The sequence below is a fragment of the Penicillium griseofulvum genome, assembly GCF_001561935.1.
Source record: "Penicillium griseofulvum strain PG3 chromosome Unknown contig_86, whole genome shotgun sequence".
Taxonomy (NCBI): domain Eukaryota; kingdom Fungi; phylum Ascomycota; class Eurotiomycetes; order Eurotiales; family Aspergillaceae; genus Penicillium; species Penicillium griseofulvum.
The window spans coordinates 1574802-1592170 of record NW_024467473.1 but is presented as its reverse complement, the minus strand read 5'-3'; the positions used below and the strand labels follow the sequence as shown (position 1 = coordinate 1592170).

At 48.1% G+C, this 17369-nt stretch overlaps 5 protein-coding genes across 5 annotated transcripts; 1 reads left to right on the top strand and 4 right to left on the bottom strand.

The window, feature by feature from the left end:
* Positions 1-139: 139 nt before the first annotated feature.
* PGRI_039260 (uncharacterized protein) lies at positions 140-1260 on the bottom strand (the record flags this gene model as incomplete). The annotated part of the gene is made up of 3 exons (XM_040791639.1): positions 140-934; positions 997-1131; positions 1195-1260. 3 exons carry the CDS (start codon positions 1258-1260, stop codon positions 140-142), a joined length of 996 nt encoding a protein of 331 aa, XP_040645716.1.
* Positions 1261-4147: 2887 nt separating this feature from the next.
* utr2 (putative cell wall glucanase (Utr2)) lies at positions 4148-5585 on the top strand (the record flags this gene model as incomplete). The annotated part of the gene is made up of 3 exons (XM_040791638.1): positions 4148-4262; positions 4323-4760; positions 4816-5585. 3 exons carry the CDS (start codon positions 4148-4150, stop codon positions 5583-5585), a joined length of 1323 nt encoding a protein of 440 aa, XP_040645715.1.
* A 561-nt stretch (positions 5586-6146) lies between these two features.
* Positions 6147-8541, bottom strand: PGRI_039240 (TPR domain protein; the record flags this gene model as incomplete). The annotated part of the gene is made up of 3 exons (XM_040791637.1): positions 6147-7023; positions 7090-7791; positions 7844-8541. 3 exons carry the CDS (start codon positions 8539-8541, stop codon positions 6147-6149), a joined length of 2277 nt encoding a protein of 758 aa, XP_040645714.1.
* A 1656-nt stretch (positions 8542-10197) lies between these two features.
* On the bottom strand, positions 10198-13281 carry PGRI_039230 (NADH dehydrogenase [ubiquinone] 1 alpha subcomplex assembly factor 3; the record flags this gene model as incomplete). The annotated part of the gene is made up of 5 exons (XM_040791636.1): positions 10198-10478; positions 10530-12106; positions 12240-12263; positions 12446-12626; positions 12738-13281. The coding sequence occupies 5 exons, from the start codon at positions 13279-13281 to the stop codon at positions 10198-10200; spliced, it is 2607 nt and encodes an 868-aa protein (XP_040645713.1).
* A 788-nt stretch (positions 13282-14069) lies between these two features.
* Positions 14070-16925, bottom strand: hmt1 (putative vacuolar ABC heavy metal transporter (Hmt1); the record flags this gene model as incomplete). The annotated part of the gene is made up of 3 exons (XM_040791635.1): positions 14070-15315; positions 15381-16528; positions 16581-16925. 3 exons carry the CDS (start codon positions 16923-16925, stop codon positions 14070-14072), a joined length of 2739 nt encoding a protein of 912 aa, XP_040645712.1.
* Positions 16926-17369: the final 444 nt, after the last annotated feature.

The window sequence follows — 17369 nt, the reverse complement described above, 5'->3', positions numbered from 1 at the left end:
TAGGAAAACTGCCCCGGTTGAACGAAGAACAAATCTCAAGGGCGTCCTAATTGCTTTCTTTTTGGTTTTTCCTATATTAAAGATAACATGGTGGGAAATGAATGCAAAAGCACATATAATGCAAAACAAACGGAAAGAGCTAGCAAAGGGTCACATCGAATTTGGGATCAAGAGCACGACGAGAGGTTTTCAGTCGTCGTCTGACAAACGAGGCCTTAAAGTCCGGACGGGTACCCTTTGCTGTGTTTCCCTGGAAAACGATTTCATCATCTTCCAGGTCCTCGGGCTGAAGAATGTGGCCAGCCCGGGGACCAAGACCATCAGCATGAACATCCCTTTCTTCTCGCTTAATGATGTAGTTATTTGCGTCGGTTCCTGGAAGCTGGGACGGGACTGGGAGAACACCTTCTTCAACCGCCAGAGAGCAGTAGTCGCCAAGGGGGGAGTCCAGACCTGCAGTGGGGGCATTGGGCACAGTGCCAATGGTCTGGTGAAGGGACCCCTTGTCGCCGTCCAGTTGGACCAACCCCTCTGGAGCTGGCTCAGCGCTGCCTGTAGTAGCTGGCCACTCTGGCAGGCGCTGTTTTCCCTTTGATCTGAGATCATCCGCATCTCCTGTTCCCATGTCGGCTACCATATTCGGTGACAGTTGGACGAGTTCCACGTCATTGTCAAAGTCCAAGAGCAGGCCGGTTGGCGGCGATGCTCTTGTAATGGTAGCTCGAGCCTCGGGGGGTTTGAGGTTGGCATCAGGGCAGGTAGGTTTGCTCGCTATGTCTTTGGGTGTACTCGCTGTCCCCTGATCCTGTACATTTTGCTCGCCGCTGGCACGCCTAGCGGAGGCTTCAGCCCTATCTCTGTTGGTTGGGCGGGGTCTGCGGCCGCCATTGTAGGGTCTGCGGTATACTCCATTTCTGTAGCCGTTGGATGGAGGCTGGTAGTGGCATAATATTAGCATGCAATGCATAATCATTTGGCATGGATCTCAGTACTCACAAGCCGGGGAAGCTCCTCGCCCTGAAGCCCAGGACAGGGGGAATTGGCGAAGCACCTGTTCTCAAAGAACAGTGCAAGGCTGCCTTCTATCTGACACAAATCAACTGCCAGCCGGGTCTCGTTGTTCTCCACGAGCTGTTCGTCAAGAAAATTAGTCCAAACTTTGAAGTAAATCTGACAAAGATAGTTATGACTTACCCAGCTATGGCATTCGCGAAGGAGAGATTGAGCCTTGCGCATTTTGTCCAAGGTTCGGGCAGCCATTTCAAAGGGCTTATGAGATGATGCGGAAGTAAGGGTGTAGTGAGAAGGTTAAGATATGTAGATGATAGGTACTGGGTGCTCAGAGCGAGAAATTGGACCGAGACTTTGAACCTGGTAGTAACGAGGTGTGAAAGTGAATAAAGAATCAGTAGTCTTAAATAGTTAATGCATTTGTTGGAGCCTATTGTTGAGCATTGGAGACATGCGATGGAAGGCGATGATTGATGAGAGAGTTGAGGGAAGAACTAAAGGATGTCTGTTTTATACCTCAACTAAGTTGCTGTCGGCACTGTGTGTTTCTACTTGAGATCTAATCATAGACTCTGACTATGTGTTTGTTGTTGATAGCCTCATCTTGCTATATCCTTCGGCCGCCTACCGAGGTAGTGCTACTTTCCCACTTGTAAACACTACTATGTATACTGCGATATCCCTGATGATCTCAAACGAATTTACAACTTTTGTTATTACAATAGGTTCTTAAGAATACTAGTATACACGTCATACGCTGCGTTTCGTGCTCAGATCCTCTATTTCTAACCACTTGCCTGTTGATCTAAATTTCTAACATATCAATCTCACTTCTGATATCTCTCACTTCTCAGCCACTCATTGTATTCCACTTCTCTTCTTCACCTGAGTGCTCAGTAGTCAAAAAGGTATACACTCGACCTCAATTTCTATCTATATCCCACCACAATGCCGTACGGAAATGTACCATTGGCCCATTAGAGCTTGCAGCACATCATGAAGAAATCGACCACTGCTTGATCCCTAGTTTGTGAGAGTTGCCAATTGGTAAGCCACAATTGTAGCAATATGTCTCACCTAGCCACGCTAATAGTTGACTTCGATGGACATAACAGTTGTTGAATCGATATGTGGTTTACGTGGTCAAATGGAAGCAGTTAGGGATGCTGCCCCATTTGGTGGCCATCTGCCAATTCTTCCTTCGCCCAGGTATCTCTGTACCGGTGTTAGTCCTTGATAAGACAAGCAATGCATATGCGGATTACTGCTCCCTTGCTTATTTCCGGCCTGATTGTTCAATAGCAGTTTATAATTCAAAACACCATAGTTATGCACAATTTTAAATCTATATGAGTACACACAAGTACGCTGCAATATGGAGTAGGTATAGGGGCACTAGGCTAGAATAGGGAACCAACAGGCGCATGGAATCTGACACAGAGAAGTTCAACATGGAAAATGTTCACATGTTTTAAATCAAAACAGTGCTCTTCCGTCAGATAATGCCATCATATAACTCTGATGAAAATTAGTTTGCACAAAAGTAACTGATCAATTCTGTTGCTCGTGACCCATTCCTAGGCTTTCAAAGTGTACGTAACAACATTCGAAAATATAGTATGGATTAAATATAGTGACGCATATGTAAATCGGAGCTACAAGGTACATTCCTTCTAGAAAAAATATGTTCTGAAAACAATTGCTGTCAAGGGGATGGGAGTTATGCTTATCCGTTATCAGTTTCCCCCCTTTTTATCTCGTTCAGCTCCTAACCGAGAACGACCAAAATGACCACGATCTGTCATTTTGCGCCCGTGCACGACACTAGCGATCTGCGTTCCTGCCCAGTGCTTGGTGTGTCCACCAGTGTATTGGCAACTGGCTGATAACCGAGTCAGAAAAGGTTCCAAGGTTAGCTAGTTTTGGATTGCCGTTTTAATAGGCAGGACATTCTCCGTTAACTCTTGGGTGAAAATGAGCTTCCTAGTGCGGAATACGGGTTCTAAACGCCGAGCATGCCGAGAGAGAAGATTGTGTAGCGAGTTCTTGGAATCTTGCGGTGGCCTAATGAGAGGCTCACATAAGTAAGATTATCGAATTTTGGGGCTGATACCTACTCTTTGTCCCAATGGTCACATTTTGGCCTACGCTCGGAATTAACTAGGCCTAATTGGCTCGGCTTAAGATACCAAGCGGACATCGGAAGTCCGATTCAGGGGTATCAGAGTATCAGTATCAAAGTGTACAACATTTTAATATGCAAAGCAACACAATATACTCCGCAATAGTAGATTGTACTGAATTATATGTAATTGTACCCCGTACATCATATACATTTTTGAACTGCAGATCAATGTAAAAGTACTCCGCAGATCGTCTATCACGAGAAAGAGAAAGTGGAAAGTACCAAGGCTCACGCTAGTATTGTATCCATTTTTACGACAGCAAACACCTGGGGGGATGTCTCACTTAACGGTCACGCATATAGATCATTTTAATTTGAAAAGTAAAATTACTCGTTACTTGGTCATTCATCAATTTCTTTGTCATACGACCATACTTCGGGATTATTCAAACAATGTATACATACATATGTATGTACTTTCGATACCCCTAACCTTGTATGTAGATTAGAATTATCATCTCTAATACCATTCAATACCATACACTGAAATCCCCCAAACTTCTCCATAGAAAGAAAATAATGAATAATTAATATGAAAAGGAAAGAATAGCCAATCAGAATTCTTGAAAGGTTAGAATTGACCCCATTTTAACTTCCGACCCGTGGACCCTAACTTTTCAGGGCTAACGGAGTCCATCCTAATTAGGTTAGCGTCAGTTTATGTTTTCATGAAAACATGTTTTCCGTTCATGGGACTTATGGGAGACACTCCAAGACCCATGGACTATTAAAAAAAAAGTATTAATAAACTATTTCGCCCCCTCTCTTCCAAGTTTGATTGCTCTCTTTATTCTTTTTTGCCCTTGCAGTGAATATCTTCACTTGCTGCCTGTCGTTTGATATACACATCTTTATTATCCCTATTTGTTCCCCACACTTCCCTCGTTTACCCTGTGGCTTGGATTCAAATTCTTCTGTCATTTCAGCTGTACATACCAACAGTACATAATAATGGTCCGCTTTGTGACACCTTTGGTCCTGGCCTCGCTGTCAGTGAGTGCTTTGGCCGCACAATCCTGCAACACCAGCAAGCAGTGCAAGGATGAGAAATACCCCTGTTGCTCTCGTGAGTAATATATCCCCCTTTCCCAGACCACAATTGTATTGTAACTAACGATCTAACTAGAATATGGTGAATGTGGTACCGGCGCCTACTGTCTCGGTGGTTGCGACCCTCTCGCCTCCTTCTCCCTCGATTCCTGCGCCCCTATGCCCGTCTGCGAGAGCAAGACTTACAAATGGGACAACCTCGACAATTCCATTACCCAGGACAAGTACCTCGGTAACGCCACCGAGGCCGACTGGACCTACAGCGGAAAGGTCAAAACCGAGGATGGCAACCTGATCATGACTATGCCTGCCAAGAGTGTCGGTACTCTCTTCGCCAACAACCACTACATCTGGTACGGCAAGGTTTCCGGTAAATTCAAGAGCTCCCGCGGCAAGGGTGTCGTGACTGCTTTCATTCTTCTGTCCGATGTCAAGGATGAGATCGACTACGAGTGGGTCGGTGCTGATTTGACCGCCGTTCAGACCAACTACTACTGGCAAGGTGTTTTGGACTGTAAGTCAAGCGAAATATCCCATCCGAATAATTGATACTGACTTTGCGGAACTAGGGCACAACAGCGGCAACATCAGCGTTGATGGTGGTGATACCTTCAACGACTGGCACACCTACGAGATCGACTGGACCCCCGAGAAGGTGGACTGGATCGTCGACGGCACCGTGGCGCGTACCCTGAAGAAGGCCGATACCTACAACGAGACCTCCAAGCAGTATGAGTTCCCCCAGACACCCGCCCGTCTTCAGATGTCGCTCTGGCCCGCCGGTCAGCCCAGCAACGCACAAGGTACCATCGACTGGGCTGGCGGTGTGATCGACTGGAACAGCGAGGACATCAAGAAGGTCGGATACGACTATGCCACCGTTGGCGAGGTCAGCGTGAAGTGCTACGATCCTCCTTCTGATGCCACCAAGAAGGGTTCCAAGGCCTACATCTACAACAACGCCGCTGCCATGGAGGGTGACATCTCCATCACCAACAACTCCACCGTTCTTGCTTCCCTCGGTGCCACCGGTCTCGACATGGATCTCGGCTCTGACAAATCAAGCTCTTCCACCTCCAAGGATTCTTCATCCACTGTGTCCAACAGCATCCCCACCGGAAACGGTGGCTCCGGTGGCATGACCAGCAACAACGGTGATTCCAGCTCCGGCTCTGGCAGTGGCACTTCCACCTCCAATGACGGAGAGAGTACCACTTCCACTGGCTTCAGCCAGGGAACTACTGCTAAGGACAGTGGTGCGGCTGGCCAGAATGAGCGTGTCCTCCGTGGATCGCTCTTCGGAGTCCTGGTGGCTCTTGTTGTCCTTGTGACCCTATAAATATCTTTCTGATTTGATCTATATATCATTGTTGTATCATTTATTTCTTCTTTCCTGCTATGTTTATTGCATAGTACGGGAGTACTTTTTTTGTTCACTACATACTGTGCGATTTCGCTTCCTGTCTGTCTGACGGAACCTTGAACAAATCCCCTAATGAATAACTTTGATTCCAAGGTTCTTGTATCTTTTTGCCCCTTCATTAGGTTGTGATGTTCAACGGTTGACTGCATATGCATCTGCACTTTTCCTCCGTGTTTTGTTTGATATACCTACCCGGCGTTTTTGGCCATATCATGCCCTGTTAATTTCTTTCTGATTCATGCGATATACCATTACTCTGGTAATGATCTGTGATTCACTGCACTGACTACAAACTACAAACTAGCTTCATGGTCTGCTGTGATATTGTTAATATACGGGTGATTTTCCCTACTTTCATACTTCTTTAACATCCACCTCCCGTAAGTACTTGGATACCCATTGGTGTAGATTCTTTCATATCCTACATTGGTACATTTCTGCCATATTCGTTTCTTGATACAGGCAAGACAAGCAGCCCTAAACTACCCATCCTTGCACTTCGCTCTCGGGACGACGCTCACAGGCCACCTTCAAGCTCATTCCATAGCTTGCCTCAAAACTTGCATCCTCCCCCACACAAATCAGGTAAGCCATGCGAGCATACCGCTCCACTTGCATGGCCTTCTCAGGCGCAACCTCAATGAAAGACTTGCAAAGGATAAGCAATGCAACAACAAGGTTATCCATAGCAAGCCCCCATTTCTTCACAACAAACGGCGCCTCCACATCCTCCAACCCGGAACCCTCAAGCACAAACCCGACGGCTGCAAGAGCACGATTCACAACCTTGGCGGCTTCCTCCGGTCGCTTCTGGCTTTCATAAACCCCAGCAATCAAAGTAAGCGGCTCCCACAGCCCAAGTCGCAGCACCTGCTCCACTGGATGCGGATACGTCTCCGTCAGACGCTCAATGAGCATCTCAGCCCGCGTCAGGCTAAGCTCATTCGAGCTTCTTTCCAGCGCCATGGCGATCTGTGCACGCTGTCTAACCAGCGTGTTGAGGACGCCGGGCTCAGTCGCCTTGACGTCGGCGCACAAGGCACAGCTGCACTCGAAGCCCCAGTGGCGGAAGTCCATGGGCTGGGTTTCAGGAGCTGGGAGCAGGTACCAGATTGTCAATTCCGTGTTTGCGGGGATATCGGTGGCTGCGCGGATGATCATCATGTCGCCGATGAAGGCGCGGTGAGCGTTGCTCATGCATGAGTGGTTAATTGCTGAGGCGTACGGCCAGATGCCGCAGTTGTGCATTGCTTCGGGGTTTGTGCTTGCGTCGCAGGCATCATGGATATGATCTGCTCTTGAAGAGGTTGGGCTGCGGAAGCTGTTGAGGGAGATTATGCGGGCGATGTGAAATCTGCAGGGTAGGAAGGAGGATTTGTTAGCTTCGCTGTTTAAACGGAATGGTCTGCTTCTGATTTACGTGTCTACCACCGGTTTGCCATCAACAGGCTCCGTTGGGACCTGGTTAAATCCGCCGCTGTGGAGGTCAGTTATTGCTGACGCTGAGGATGGGTTCTTGGACAGCTTTTCAATGATTGACGATGCGAGCGCGGCTTGGCCTCCTCGGGTTATGGTCCACGTCTCGGTGTTGATATGGAGGCTGCTCCTCCATCTCGGCTTGTTGGGGTGCTCAGTTGCATATGCGAAGGCTTTCTCGCAGAGAAGTAAATCACCGGCCTTGACTGCCTCAGTTGTGAATAGGCCTCGTCCTTGAGACTCGGTTTGTCGGATTGTCACTGGGCCTATCCATGTCGCATGGTCCAAGAGTGGGGGGTAGGTTTTCGATACTTTTTCCTGCATCCTCTTGAAGTTGTACATGCCCTTCTTTTGCTCTGCAAGACGTACAATGGCCTCACGGAAATCATTCTTAGCGTGGATGTCTTCCGGGTGTTTCTTGCAGAGTTGCGTGAATACGTCGCAGCTTTCTCGGAATCTTTTCAGATGGTAAAGGGCTTGCGCTTTACCTCTGAGGGCTTTGTCGGATTTTGGGCCTTCTGGAATGGCTTCGAGGTCACGCAGAGATGCATCCCACTCATCGGCCTGGAAGAAGGCTAGGCCCCGGTAGTACAGAAGGTAATGCAACTCTTCCTGTGTCGGCGAACACTCCAATCCTTTGGAGTAACTGTCATTGCGGTTAGCATTGTTCGCTATTGAATGATCTACTGGGACTTTACTATTCAGTGGCAGAATAGAATTTGCCCCTGCTGAGATACTCGTTACCCATGCGTAGCCAATCGCTGGCCACCCATTGACTGGTTTCATTCTCTGGGAGCCGCTCTCGCCAAACTGATGGGACCATCCTGTCCCACATTGGAATGAACATGATATCAGAAACATGTTCAACTTTGATCCCGTATTCGGTCTCAAGCGTCAAAGTCAAGTGTGGCTCCTTCACAAGCAAAACCTGCCCTTTATCAATAGAGCCATCGTGACACCGGAGCTTCTCGTTCAACATTTGGAGGGGGATCGCATGTTCCTGTTCGTCTTCCACAATGACTCTGACGGCGTCCTTCTTCTCTGACCGGGTCACTGATCTGAGTAAAATGTAAGAGCCCCTGTGGTGAGTTTCAAGAAGCAAATCATTGACCATGAGCTTCTTCAGGTCTTTGATGGGAGCGAGACAGGGTGGATAGATAGGAGGGGCAAAAGAGACATTCACTTCATTGGCGCTACTTCTGTCGCGCGATTGGTCTTTTCTCGCCTTCTTCTGACTATTAAATCGGTGTAGGAATTTGTCGCGTGTCATTGTTGGCTTGAATCGCATGCCCTCGACGGACTCGGAGGTTTTGAGAGCTTGGGTGTGATCGTTCAAGAGCTTTTGGCTCTCTGGGTCCTGGAGGAACCTATCCATTTTCGAAGTCTTCACTTTCATTTGAGGGGTTAGTCTACTAATAGAGGCAAACAGCTGATGGGTTTTGATGCTTACGAGATATCGAGGATGGATTCGATCAAAATAACCTTGGAAGTGATGAAGCAACGCGATTAGGTGAAGGGAAGGTTATCTGCAGGTGAACAAACAGCGAGAGGAAAGAGCACTTAGACACGTGAATAACAAATGTGGACATTGGATTCTCTTACCTTGAATCAGCAAGACCTTCGAATGTTCTAACTAGGATGATATAACTTTATTTGTGCACTTGAACTTCTACCATCTTCGAAATCTGCCTATATTGGAGGTTATGAAATGAACTGGTTGTCTTTGCCATGAGAGTCAGAGCTGCAAGGTATAAAATCAGCTTTCATGTACAATAGCTTCACATAATGCTCTTGATATCTACGGGTAAGAACATGTCTATCATAGCTTGTAGTATCTAGTATTTGGCTTTGTCTATGCCATCTGTTTGTTTCCCTTTCTCTCATTATGCTACTTTCCATTTCTCTTTCTTAAAATCTTGTAGAACATATAGTCTGTACTCTAACTCTCCTAATCAGGTTAGTATTTAGCATATCTTTGTCCCTAACCTCAGACCTTGTAAATAACCTACAGCTATCTCTTTGACAATAAGTGATATAACTGAAATTATATGATGTAAATAGGGTAGCAACATAGCATGCTTCATCCTTATCTCACTTTTACTTCGTCGTCACGGCATTATATAACCTTTCTTTACTCTGCTCTCCCAAGGGCCTTACTTTATCATTGCATAGTGCCCTTTTTTATATGAATTTCCAACCTCTCAATTCTAGGACATGTCCTAACGCAAAATCATCCAGCATCTCCCTTAACCCCAGAGGTTTGTCATAACAAGATTTATCCTGACTAGTCTAACACTCCACGACTCGGTTCAGATTTCACACCATAGCCCACCAATCGCTCTTTCAAGGTCGACAGAGAGAATACAGCCAGCAACGGGCCCAAACAGACATCAAGTCATACGCACACAGAGAGCAATTATCCTGGTGTGCATTCACACAGGCAAGTTCAACATGTGTCTATTTGTCGAGACCACATACCCCAATTGCGGTCATAAGTCCTTCGAGCTCCACCTCTTTTGCCGCGAACTCCTCCGCCAACTGAACCGCATCAATGATCCAGGGCAGCTCAGAGACTATGATTTGCCATTTGACCCTGATTGTCCTACCTGCCAGCCATACACAGCCACCATTTGGCAAACCACCCTCTGTCCGGGTGTGAATCCTCGGTGTGTGATGTCGGAGAGCAATATTGTGCAAACGGTCATAGATATCGTGGGGAGCTGCCCTGTTTGTGATACAAAGGCATTGTGATTTCGATTTGGGCTTTTGCTACAATATGGTTTGGTGATGAAGGGATATGTCTAAGGAGTTATTGTGCAGTGTTGGAGTTAGGGAGAAAAACAATCAAGATACGAACAATTATTTCTAGTAGACCAGTACCAGCTGTATACGGATTTCTAGTGAATAAAAGACCTGAACTGCACAAAGTATATATGGTGATGATGATGATGATGATGATGATAATAATGATGATGAACCCCCCGAAATATTCACAATGCGGCCTAATACAGGAATCAATACAATAGGAAAAATGTCGAGTGACGACTATCGTTTAATGGGAAGCACCGCATCCACAATCATCGGCGGAACGCTTCCTGAAATCTCCATGGTAAGTGTCTAGTCCATCAGTGTGGAAGTTCAATCCTAGACGATCACCCATCCAGTCGTATGATTGCAAGGCTCCAGACTTGGTGTCTTGTAGCAACTTTGTGACATTGTCGACGTTGAGATCAAGATAGTCAGCAAGGAAGTTGCCCACATCGGTGTTCTCATTGTTGCCAACCAATGGCCAAGCGTCCTTGCTAGAGGAGACATAGATGTTGACGTCAACAGCTATAACAAAATTAGCACACCATCATAAATCACTTCTCGAGACTATCTTACCAGAATGTCCATGAGTACTCCAGCCCACCTGGGCGCGGCGGCTGATCATATCCGCGAACACATATGCCGGAGTGACTTGAGGATCCGGGTGGAGCAAGGCATCTACTTCTTTGTCTGTAGCATCATCGATGCCAAGGCCATCCTTAAGAAGGGTTCGGACCCAAGACTGCTTAGTCGAATCCTTGGCGTCCTTGCCTGGCCCAGAAATGTATTCTTTAAGTCGAGCAGCAAGGTATTCGCCAGAGTGGCTTGCTTTGTCGAGGACACTAGGAAGCCACAGGTACTCAGGATAGCTCTTGTGAAGCTGTCGTGCTGCGGCAAGACCACCGGTCTCGTGGTCGGATGTGCTCACGATCACGCCAGGGGTGGAGTCGTTCTCTAGGAACTCGAGAGCGGCAGCAAAGGCCTTGTCGTATGCCAGTACCTCGTGAACCTGGGCGGCGGGATCATTGCCATGGCCGGCATGGTCGATCCGAGAACCTTCGATCAGGACGAAGAACCCTTGCTCGCTGTCCTCGGTCGCTTTGCTCAAGGCCTTCAAGGCAGTGCGGGTCATCTCCTCCAAAGAGGGATAGGTGTCATTTTGAGTACGTCGATCAATCTCATACGGAATATCTCCGTGAGCGAAGAGACCCAGCAGAGGCAAAGTGGCATTGTCGCCGCCCTTGAGGCCATCGAAGCCTGCACGGTCATCGATGTAATCAAACCCATTCTCAGAGGCAACCTTGATCAAATCGTGATCATCACCACGGCAGCTGCCAGCCTGTGAGTTGGGCAAAAAATGGCATCGCCCACCGCCAAGCATAAGATCTACTACCCGACCGAGAGGGTGTTCTCCAACTTCTTGGGCGGCAATCAGATCTTCGTAGTTTCGCAAATTGGCATGCGCAGCGAAGCATGCTGGAGTTGCATCCGTCAGGCGAGTAGTAACAACCAGACCTGTCTTATAACCCGCCAACGCAGCCGCCTCAAGCACAGTACCACAAGGCGAGTGGTCAGGAAGCACTGAGATGGCAGAATTGTAACTCTTGCGACCGCACGAAAAGGCAGTTGCTCCGGCCGCAGAGTCTGTCACCAAACTAGAGCTTGAACGTGTTCGCGAAGTTCCAATGTAGTGCTTATCCAAGACCAGGATGTCATCGAACGGCAGATCATGCGTGTATTGCCGGAAGCTTCGAGTCAGCGAGAGACTGGTAGGGCCCATGCCATCAGACACCATGAATATCATGTTCCGCTTGCCTGTTGGCTTGCCTCCAGGGCCCCAGGTCGTGTTTGACCCATGATGGCCGTGAGGCTCCGCTGACTTGTGCGGGTAAAGCACGGCCAGCACAATTACCAAAATCGTTGCAATAAGGGCCCAGGAAAACACTCCAATTTCCCGCCAGGAAGGCCAGCCTCGTTTGTTTTCAGTGGCCGTTCGCTCACCGGTTAGAAGAGCGTAATCCTCCTCCTCATTTGGGATCGATGAGCCATCATCAGAGGACACGCGAGGAGGTACGAGGGACTCTTCCCGCGCCATAGCTGCTGTAAAGACAAGATCTAAGTAGTCGAATCGGGTTGACCTCGGTGCAGGGATACTGGGGAAATGGTGGGGACAGATCTACAAGGCCGAGAGCTTCGATTTCGGCCTTCCAAGGTTGTTTTGACCCTGAGTGACCCTGAGCCGTGGGGGCGGAGTCGGGGAGATAAGGATAAGATAACAGGACTCACATGATACGTCCCCAGGTCACGTTCCTGCATCACAGGTCGCGTAACATGCCACTACGCAATGCGAACTATATGTACCCTTTTGTACAACCGGAGAATGTAGGGAGAAGAATTGTTTCATTTTGAATCGGCCTAAGCCATATACTCAAACTATCCATATAATACATGCTATTCTGAAGTGTAACACCTAGAGAGGTCTAGACTTCCACCCAATAGGAATCATAGCAGCGGCAATCTCAGTTACACCGCGCTCTGTAGCAAGCAGATTGAACTGCGCGGCCGCGTTTCGGGTGTCGAGAATATCTACTCGAATGCCCAATGAGTTGATATGACGCCTAGTTTCAGGTGAGAGCGGGAACATCGAGCCACCAAGACCTAGAATGAGCATATCTATAACAAAAGTATTAGAAAATCGAAGTAATCTTGCATCAAGCTCGAGTATCTCATATTCATGGACGAAATGACGTCTTAGTATCAAAAAAGCAAGAAGAGCGAACATACCAGGCTTTGGCCACACAAGATTCAACAACCCCCAGACCGACTCATCAAGCTCAAACTGCCCTTTTGAATTGAGCATAGCATCCTTAGCGACACGATCGCTCTCCGCGCCCTCGACGGCCTTCCACGGCCGCCACGCAAATGCCTCACCGCCGACCAGCAGCAGCCCATCGCCATTGGTAAGCTTGACACCATTGTTAAGATGAAACCCGGAATCAAGGCACGCATCAATGGCTGTGGTTGGTGCAGGGATGTTGCCCAGCACGTTCAGTGCATCAAAGTTCGTCTGGGTGTCTTCTTTTGACTCTGGCCCGCGGTCGCGGCTGACGGGTTTGTGCGCGTGTGAACGGGGGATCATGCGAGTTGGTCGAATGGGTGAGCTATAGTTGCGGCGTGCTGAGGGTATGTCGCTGCTAGTATTTGAGACGAGGCATGGTGCTGCGGTTGCTGATGGGATCTGGCAGAACCGAGTCAAGTTCGAGTTGCGACGGGTGTTGGCTAGCGAGGTGCGCAAGAGGCGCAGGAGTTGCGGCGATGGTGAATGCATTGATGCGAGGTGGCCGACAAAGAGGCTGGTTTGGGTTGGTCCTGTGTGATGTATTACCCAAGTGATGACTGTAGTGGCTCGATACCTAGGTAGGTCGGGCGGTTAGTGTCACGTGAAGTTAACTGGACCCGGGTCTTGGTGACTAAAGCTAGCGGCCCCGAGACCTACATATTCGAGACGCACTAACGTACCTTTGCATGAGTTTAATCGTACTCCGTATGTATCATGCAGTAACGCATATCAAGTATATACATGTGTAGAAAGAAGGACGGTTAGTTAGACATTCTATGGAAATCGAAAGTGACTGTACTCTGTGGAGTGAGCATGCTGGAGTTGAACCCGTGTATCAGATATAGATACAGACAGGCAAACAAGTAGTTACGATCTTTGTTAATTGAATAATTCTTACATTAGTATTGAGCCTAACAATTAATCTATTTTGACTTTGCAGAAGTCCCAACCCTGGCCCTCTGGGCCTGGATTCATATGGAACAAGGACAAGAGAGATGATAACATCGTACGCATCGTAGACCCAAAACGCCAACAAAAAGAGAAAGAGAACGATACCTGGAAAGACGAACGAACCGAAAAATAAGAAATAAGCAAGACAAAAAAGAGAGGCTCTCACACCTTAAGATGAGACATCTAACTTGTTGCCATGCTGCCTCCGATCATTACTGCATTATCGGAACTTTTCTTGTAAGGATATGGGGGAAACGTATGCACATGTTGAAGATTAAACAAGAGACATTCCTTGTCTTTATTTTAGCGGTCCAGGGATTACTGATTTAGTCGCTTCGGCGACCGACAACGTTGCGGTCTTCATCCGATTGACTGGAGCTGTCATCGCTAGTGGTTGCAGTGCGGATTCGCTCGGCTAGGACCTGAGCTTCGGCCATAGCCTTTTGAGCGCGGATCTGTTTACGCCACATGCTGGCATAGCGGCCCTTCATAGCCAGAAGCTCTTCATGGGTGCCGCTTTCGGCCACTTGACCCTCTGACAAGACCAAGATGCGGTCTGCGGTAGTGATAGTGCTGAGACGATGAGCGATTACCAGCATGGTGCGACCTCGTGAAAGGGTAGAAAGCGCCCTCTGGATATGCTCCTCGGTATCTGTGTCTAGAGCTGCGGTTGCCTCATCTAATAGAATGATGCGGGGATTCTTGATAATGGTACGAGCGATAGCCACACGTTGCTTCTCGCCACCGCTAAGCCGTAGGCCGCGCTCTCCGACCTTAGTGTTGTAGCCGTCGGGGAAAGCAAGAATCTTGTCATGGATGCTGGCGGCGCGACAAGCCTCGAAAACGTCTTCATCAGTGGCGTCCTGGTTCGCATATTTCAAATTGTACATCAAAGTCTCGTTGAAAAGGACAGTATCCTGAGGCACCACACCAATGTGCTGGCGGAGCGAATCGATCGTGATATCCCTCACATCATGGCCGTCGATACAGATACGTCCGTTCCCGGAGTTGTAGAACCTGAACAAGAGGCGAAAGACGGTGGACTTGCCTCCACCAGACTCACCAACTAAGGCTGTGGTGGTTCCCGGTTGGCAGTGGAAGGTAAGGCCGTTCAGCGCGGGCTTGCGCGAATCATAAGCAAACTCAACATCCTCGAATTTGATATCGCCATTGCACGTGGCCAACGGGGTAGCACTGGGGCTGTCAACCACAGTTGGCTGCTCACGGAACAATTCTAGCAGGCGTTCGGCATTGATTAATGCGGATTGGATAGATCGATAAAAGGTGCCAAAGAAATTGAGCGGGCCCTGGAGTTGGACCATATAGGCCAGTAGAGACACGAACTTGCCCACAGGGCGTTGGCCAATAGCGACCTGGTATGCACAAATGAAGCACATTACCAATAAGCCCATCATAAAGACGGTATTCTGACAGGTGTTCAGCAGTGTTAGAGAGAACAGCACGTGGTATTCGGCCTTCTGGAAGTCACCCACGGCACCCCGGTACCGGTTAAATTCGTACTGTTCGGCGTTGAAGTATTTCACTGTCTCATATGAGACCATAGAGTCATTCCTACAAGAAGCATAAGTCAGCACATATATCTCGACTATATCATGGATAGCCTCGCTTTAACTTACTTGACGGCATCTTCTTGTCGCGAGGCATTGACCATTTGTCTTCTGATCTCTGCTCTCCACTGAGCCATGCGAATAGTGACATAGAGATAACCAAAGGTGGAAATCCCGACAGCTAGAGCATAGTAGACGTCGAATGCGACCATGAAGAACACAACCGCAATCACAAGATCAACAAGCATTGGCACCACCTGGAAGGTGACCTGCTCAAGGAAAGTATTGATTGAACTGCCCTTGCTTAGGGCGGACAGAACCTCGCCGGTCTTTTTTCCGAGATGGAAGTCTAAGCTGAGACTATGGACGTGTTCGAACGCAGCTGTGGAGAGTTCCATGTAAGAATACTGGCTCACAGGGATCCAGAGGCTAGAGCGCAGGGAGCTGAGTAGGCCCTGGCTGCCCTGCAACCATCGGTACAGCACATATAGGCAAATTTGAAGCCATGGCACTTTGAAGTCCTCGCCCTCACCCCCGGTAAGGCAATCTGTGATGACTTGAATTTGGTAGGGTACCAGGACGTTAACGACTCGCTGGCATATGAGTAGCCCAAAACAGAATGTGACAACTAGTTGCAGGCGGCGAGACTTGGACGGCCATAGGTATGGGAAAAATAGCGAGTACCCGCTCAAGTACTCCCACCAGCTAGTGGAAGGAATCGTCGTGGGACGCACCCATGGATCGGTAGGTTTGGAAGTTTCGGGGCGAGCTCCGTTCGTCGAGCCATATGAATGACCGTTAGCAGTTCCATTCCCATGTCCATTTCCATTTTCTGCGCCACCTGAATCCAAAAGCCCCGTAGCTTCTGTAGCTCCATTTGCCCGTTGGCTTGCCTTCTGCTGACTCTTCATGCTGAACGATTGACAGGCGTAGAGAAGAACTAGTGCAAACAAAATAAGGATGCGTACACTATTCGACCCCACTTCAAGGGACTCCCAGAATGTAATGCTTCTGCGAACCCGACCCCCTTCTGGGTCTCCAACAATTGGCTCGTGGTGAACCGAGGTGTAGATTGAGAGAGAGGTGCTAACAATAACCAATTCGATCGGAATGGCGACGGACCAACAGACAAATTGGGCAATAGTGGGCGAGGGAGATGTGTCCAGCATTGCCATGAGCAGCACTGCGTATACGAAGAACGAACCGACGACATAAATCTGTGATAAGTGTCAATGGCTAGAAACACTAGAACATGTGAGTAGAACGTACCACAAAGGACTGTCCTCGCCACCAGTTTTCTGACCTAGCCACCATCACATGAATGATATAGATAGTAGCATCCACAAGGAAGGTCAAGAGAACGGTTACGGATAGTAAATTGAAAACTCGCTTGACGTTCCGCGAGAACTCTTGGGATTTGTAGACGGCGACCTTTCGAGATCGCTGAGGGAGTGGACGCCCTCCAGGGCCAAAGTATTGAGATTCATGCTTGCTAGCTTTCCTTGCAGCGATAGTAGTATTAGCCACGAAGGCCACGACAAAGAGGATAAGAAGAAAGATTGGGTAAGAGGTGCGCAAGTACTCCAGCAGCTCAAGGGCTGCATGGGGATCCATTGCCCACTAGATATCCCAGAAATGAGTGTTTTAGACAAAGTCCATGACAAGAGTGCCTCCTCGAAAGAAAGGTAGAGAAGGGAGGCCGGGTTCGGATCGGAAAGGACTGGAGGTGTGAACGACGGGTATGGCGAAAGATCGACGCGAGGAATGGGGGGGGGGGATTTCCCAAGAAACCTCAAACAGGTTTCCACGTGGAAATTTTAGAAGGAAAATAGAAGTAAAATATTTTATGGAGAAGCAGAAGCAAACATAGAAAAGAGAGGGAAAAAAAGAAAAGAAAATATAATGCTTGTTATCTTTCCTTATTTTTATGTTTTTTTTTCCCCCTAGTTTTTGCTTTCCTTTCCAAGTCCCAATTTTTGAAGTAAAAGATTAGAACTTTTAAAAAGGAAAAGAATATAATAAGAAAAGTGAAAAGAGGCAAAGAATATATATATAAAT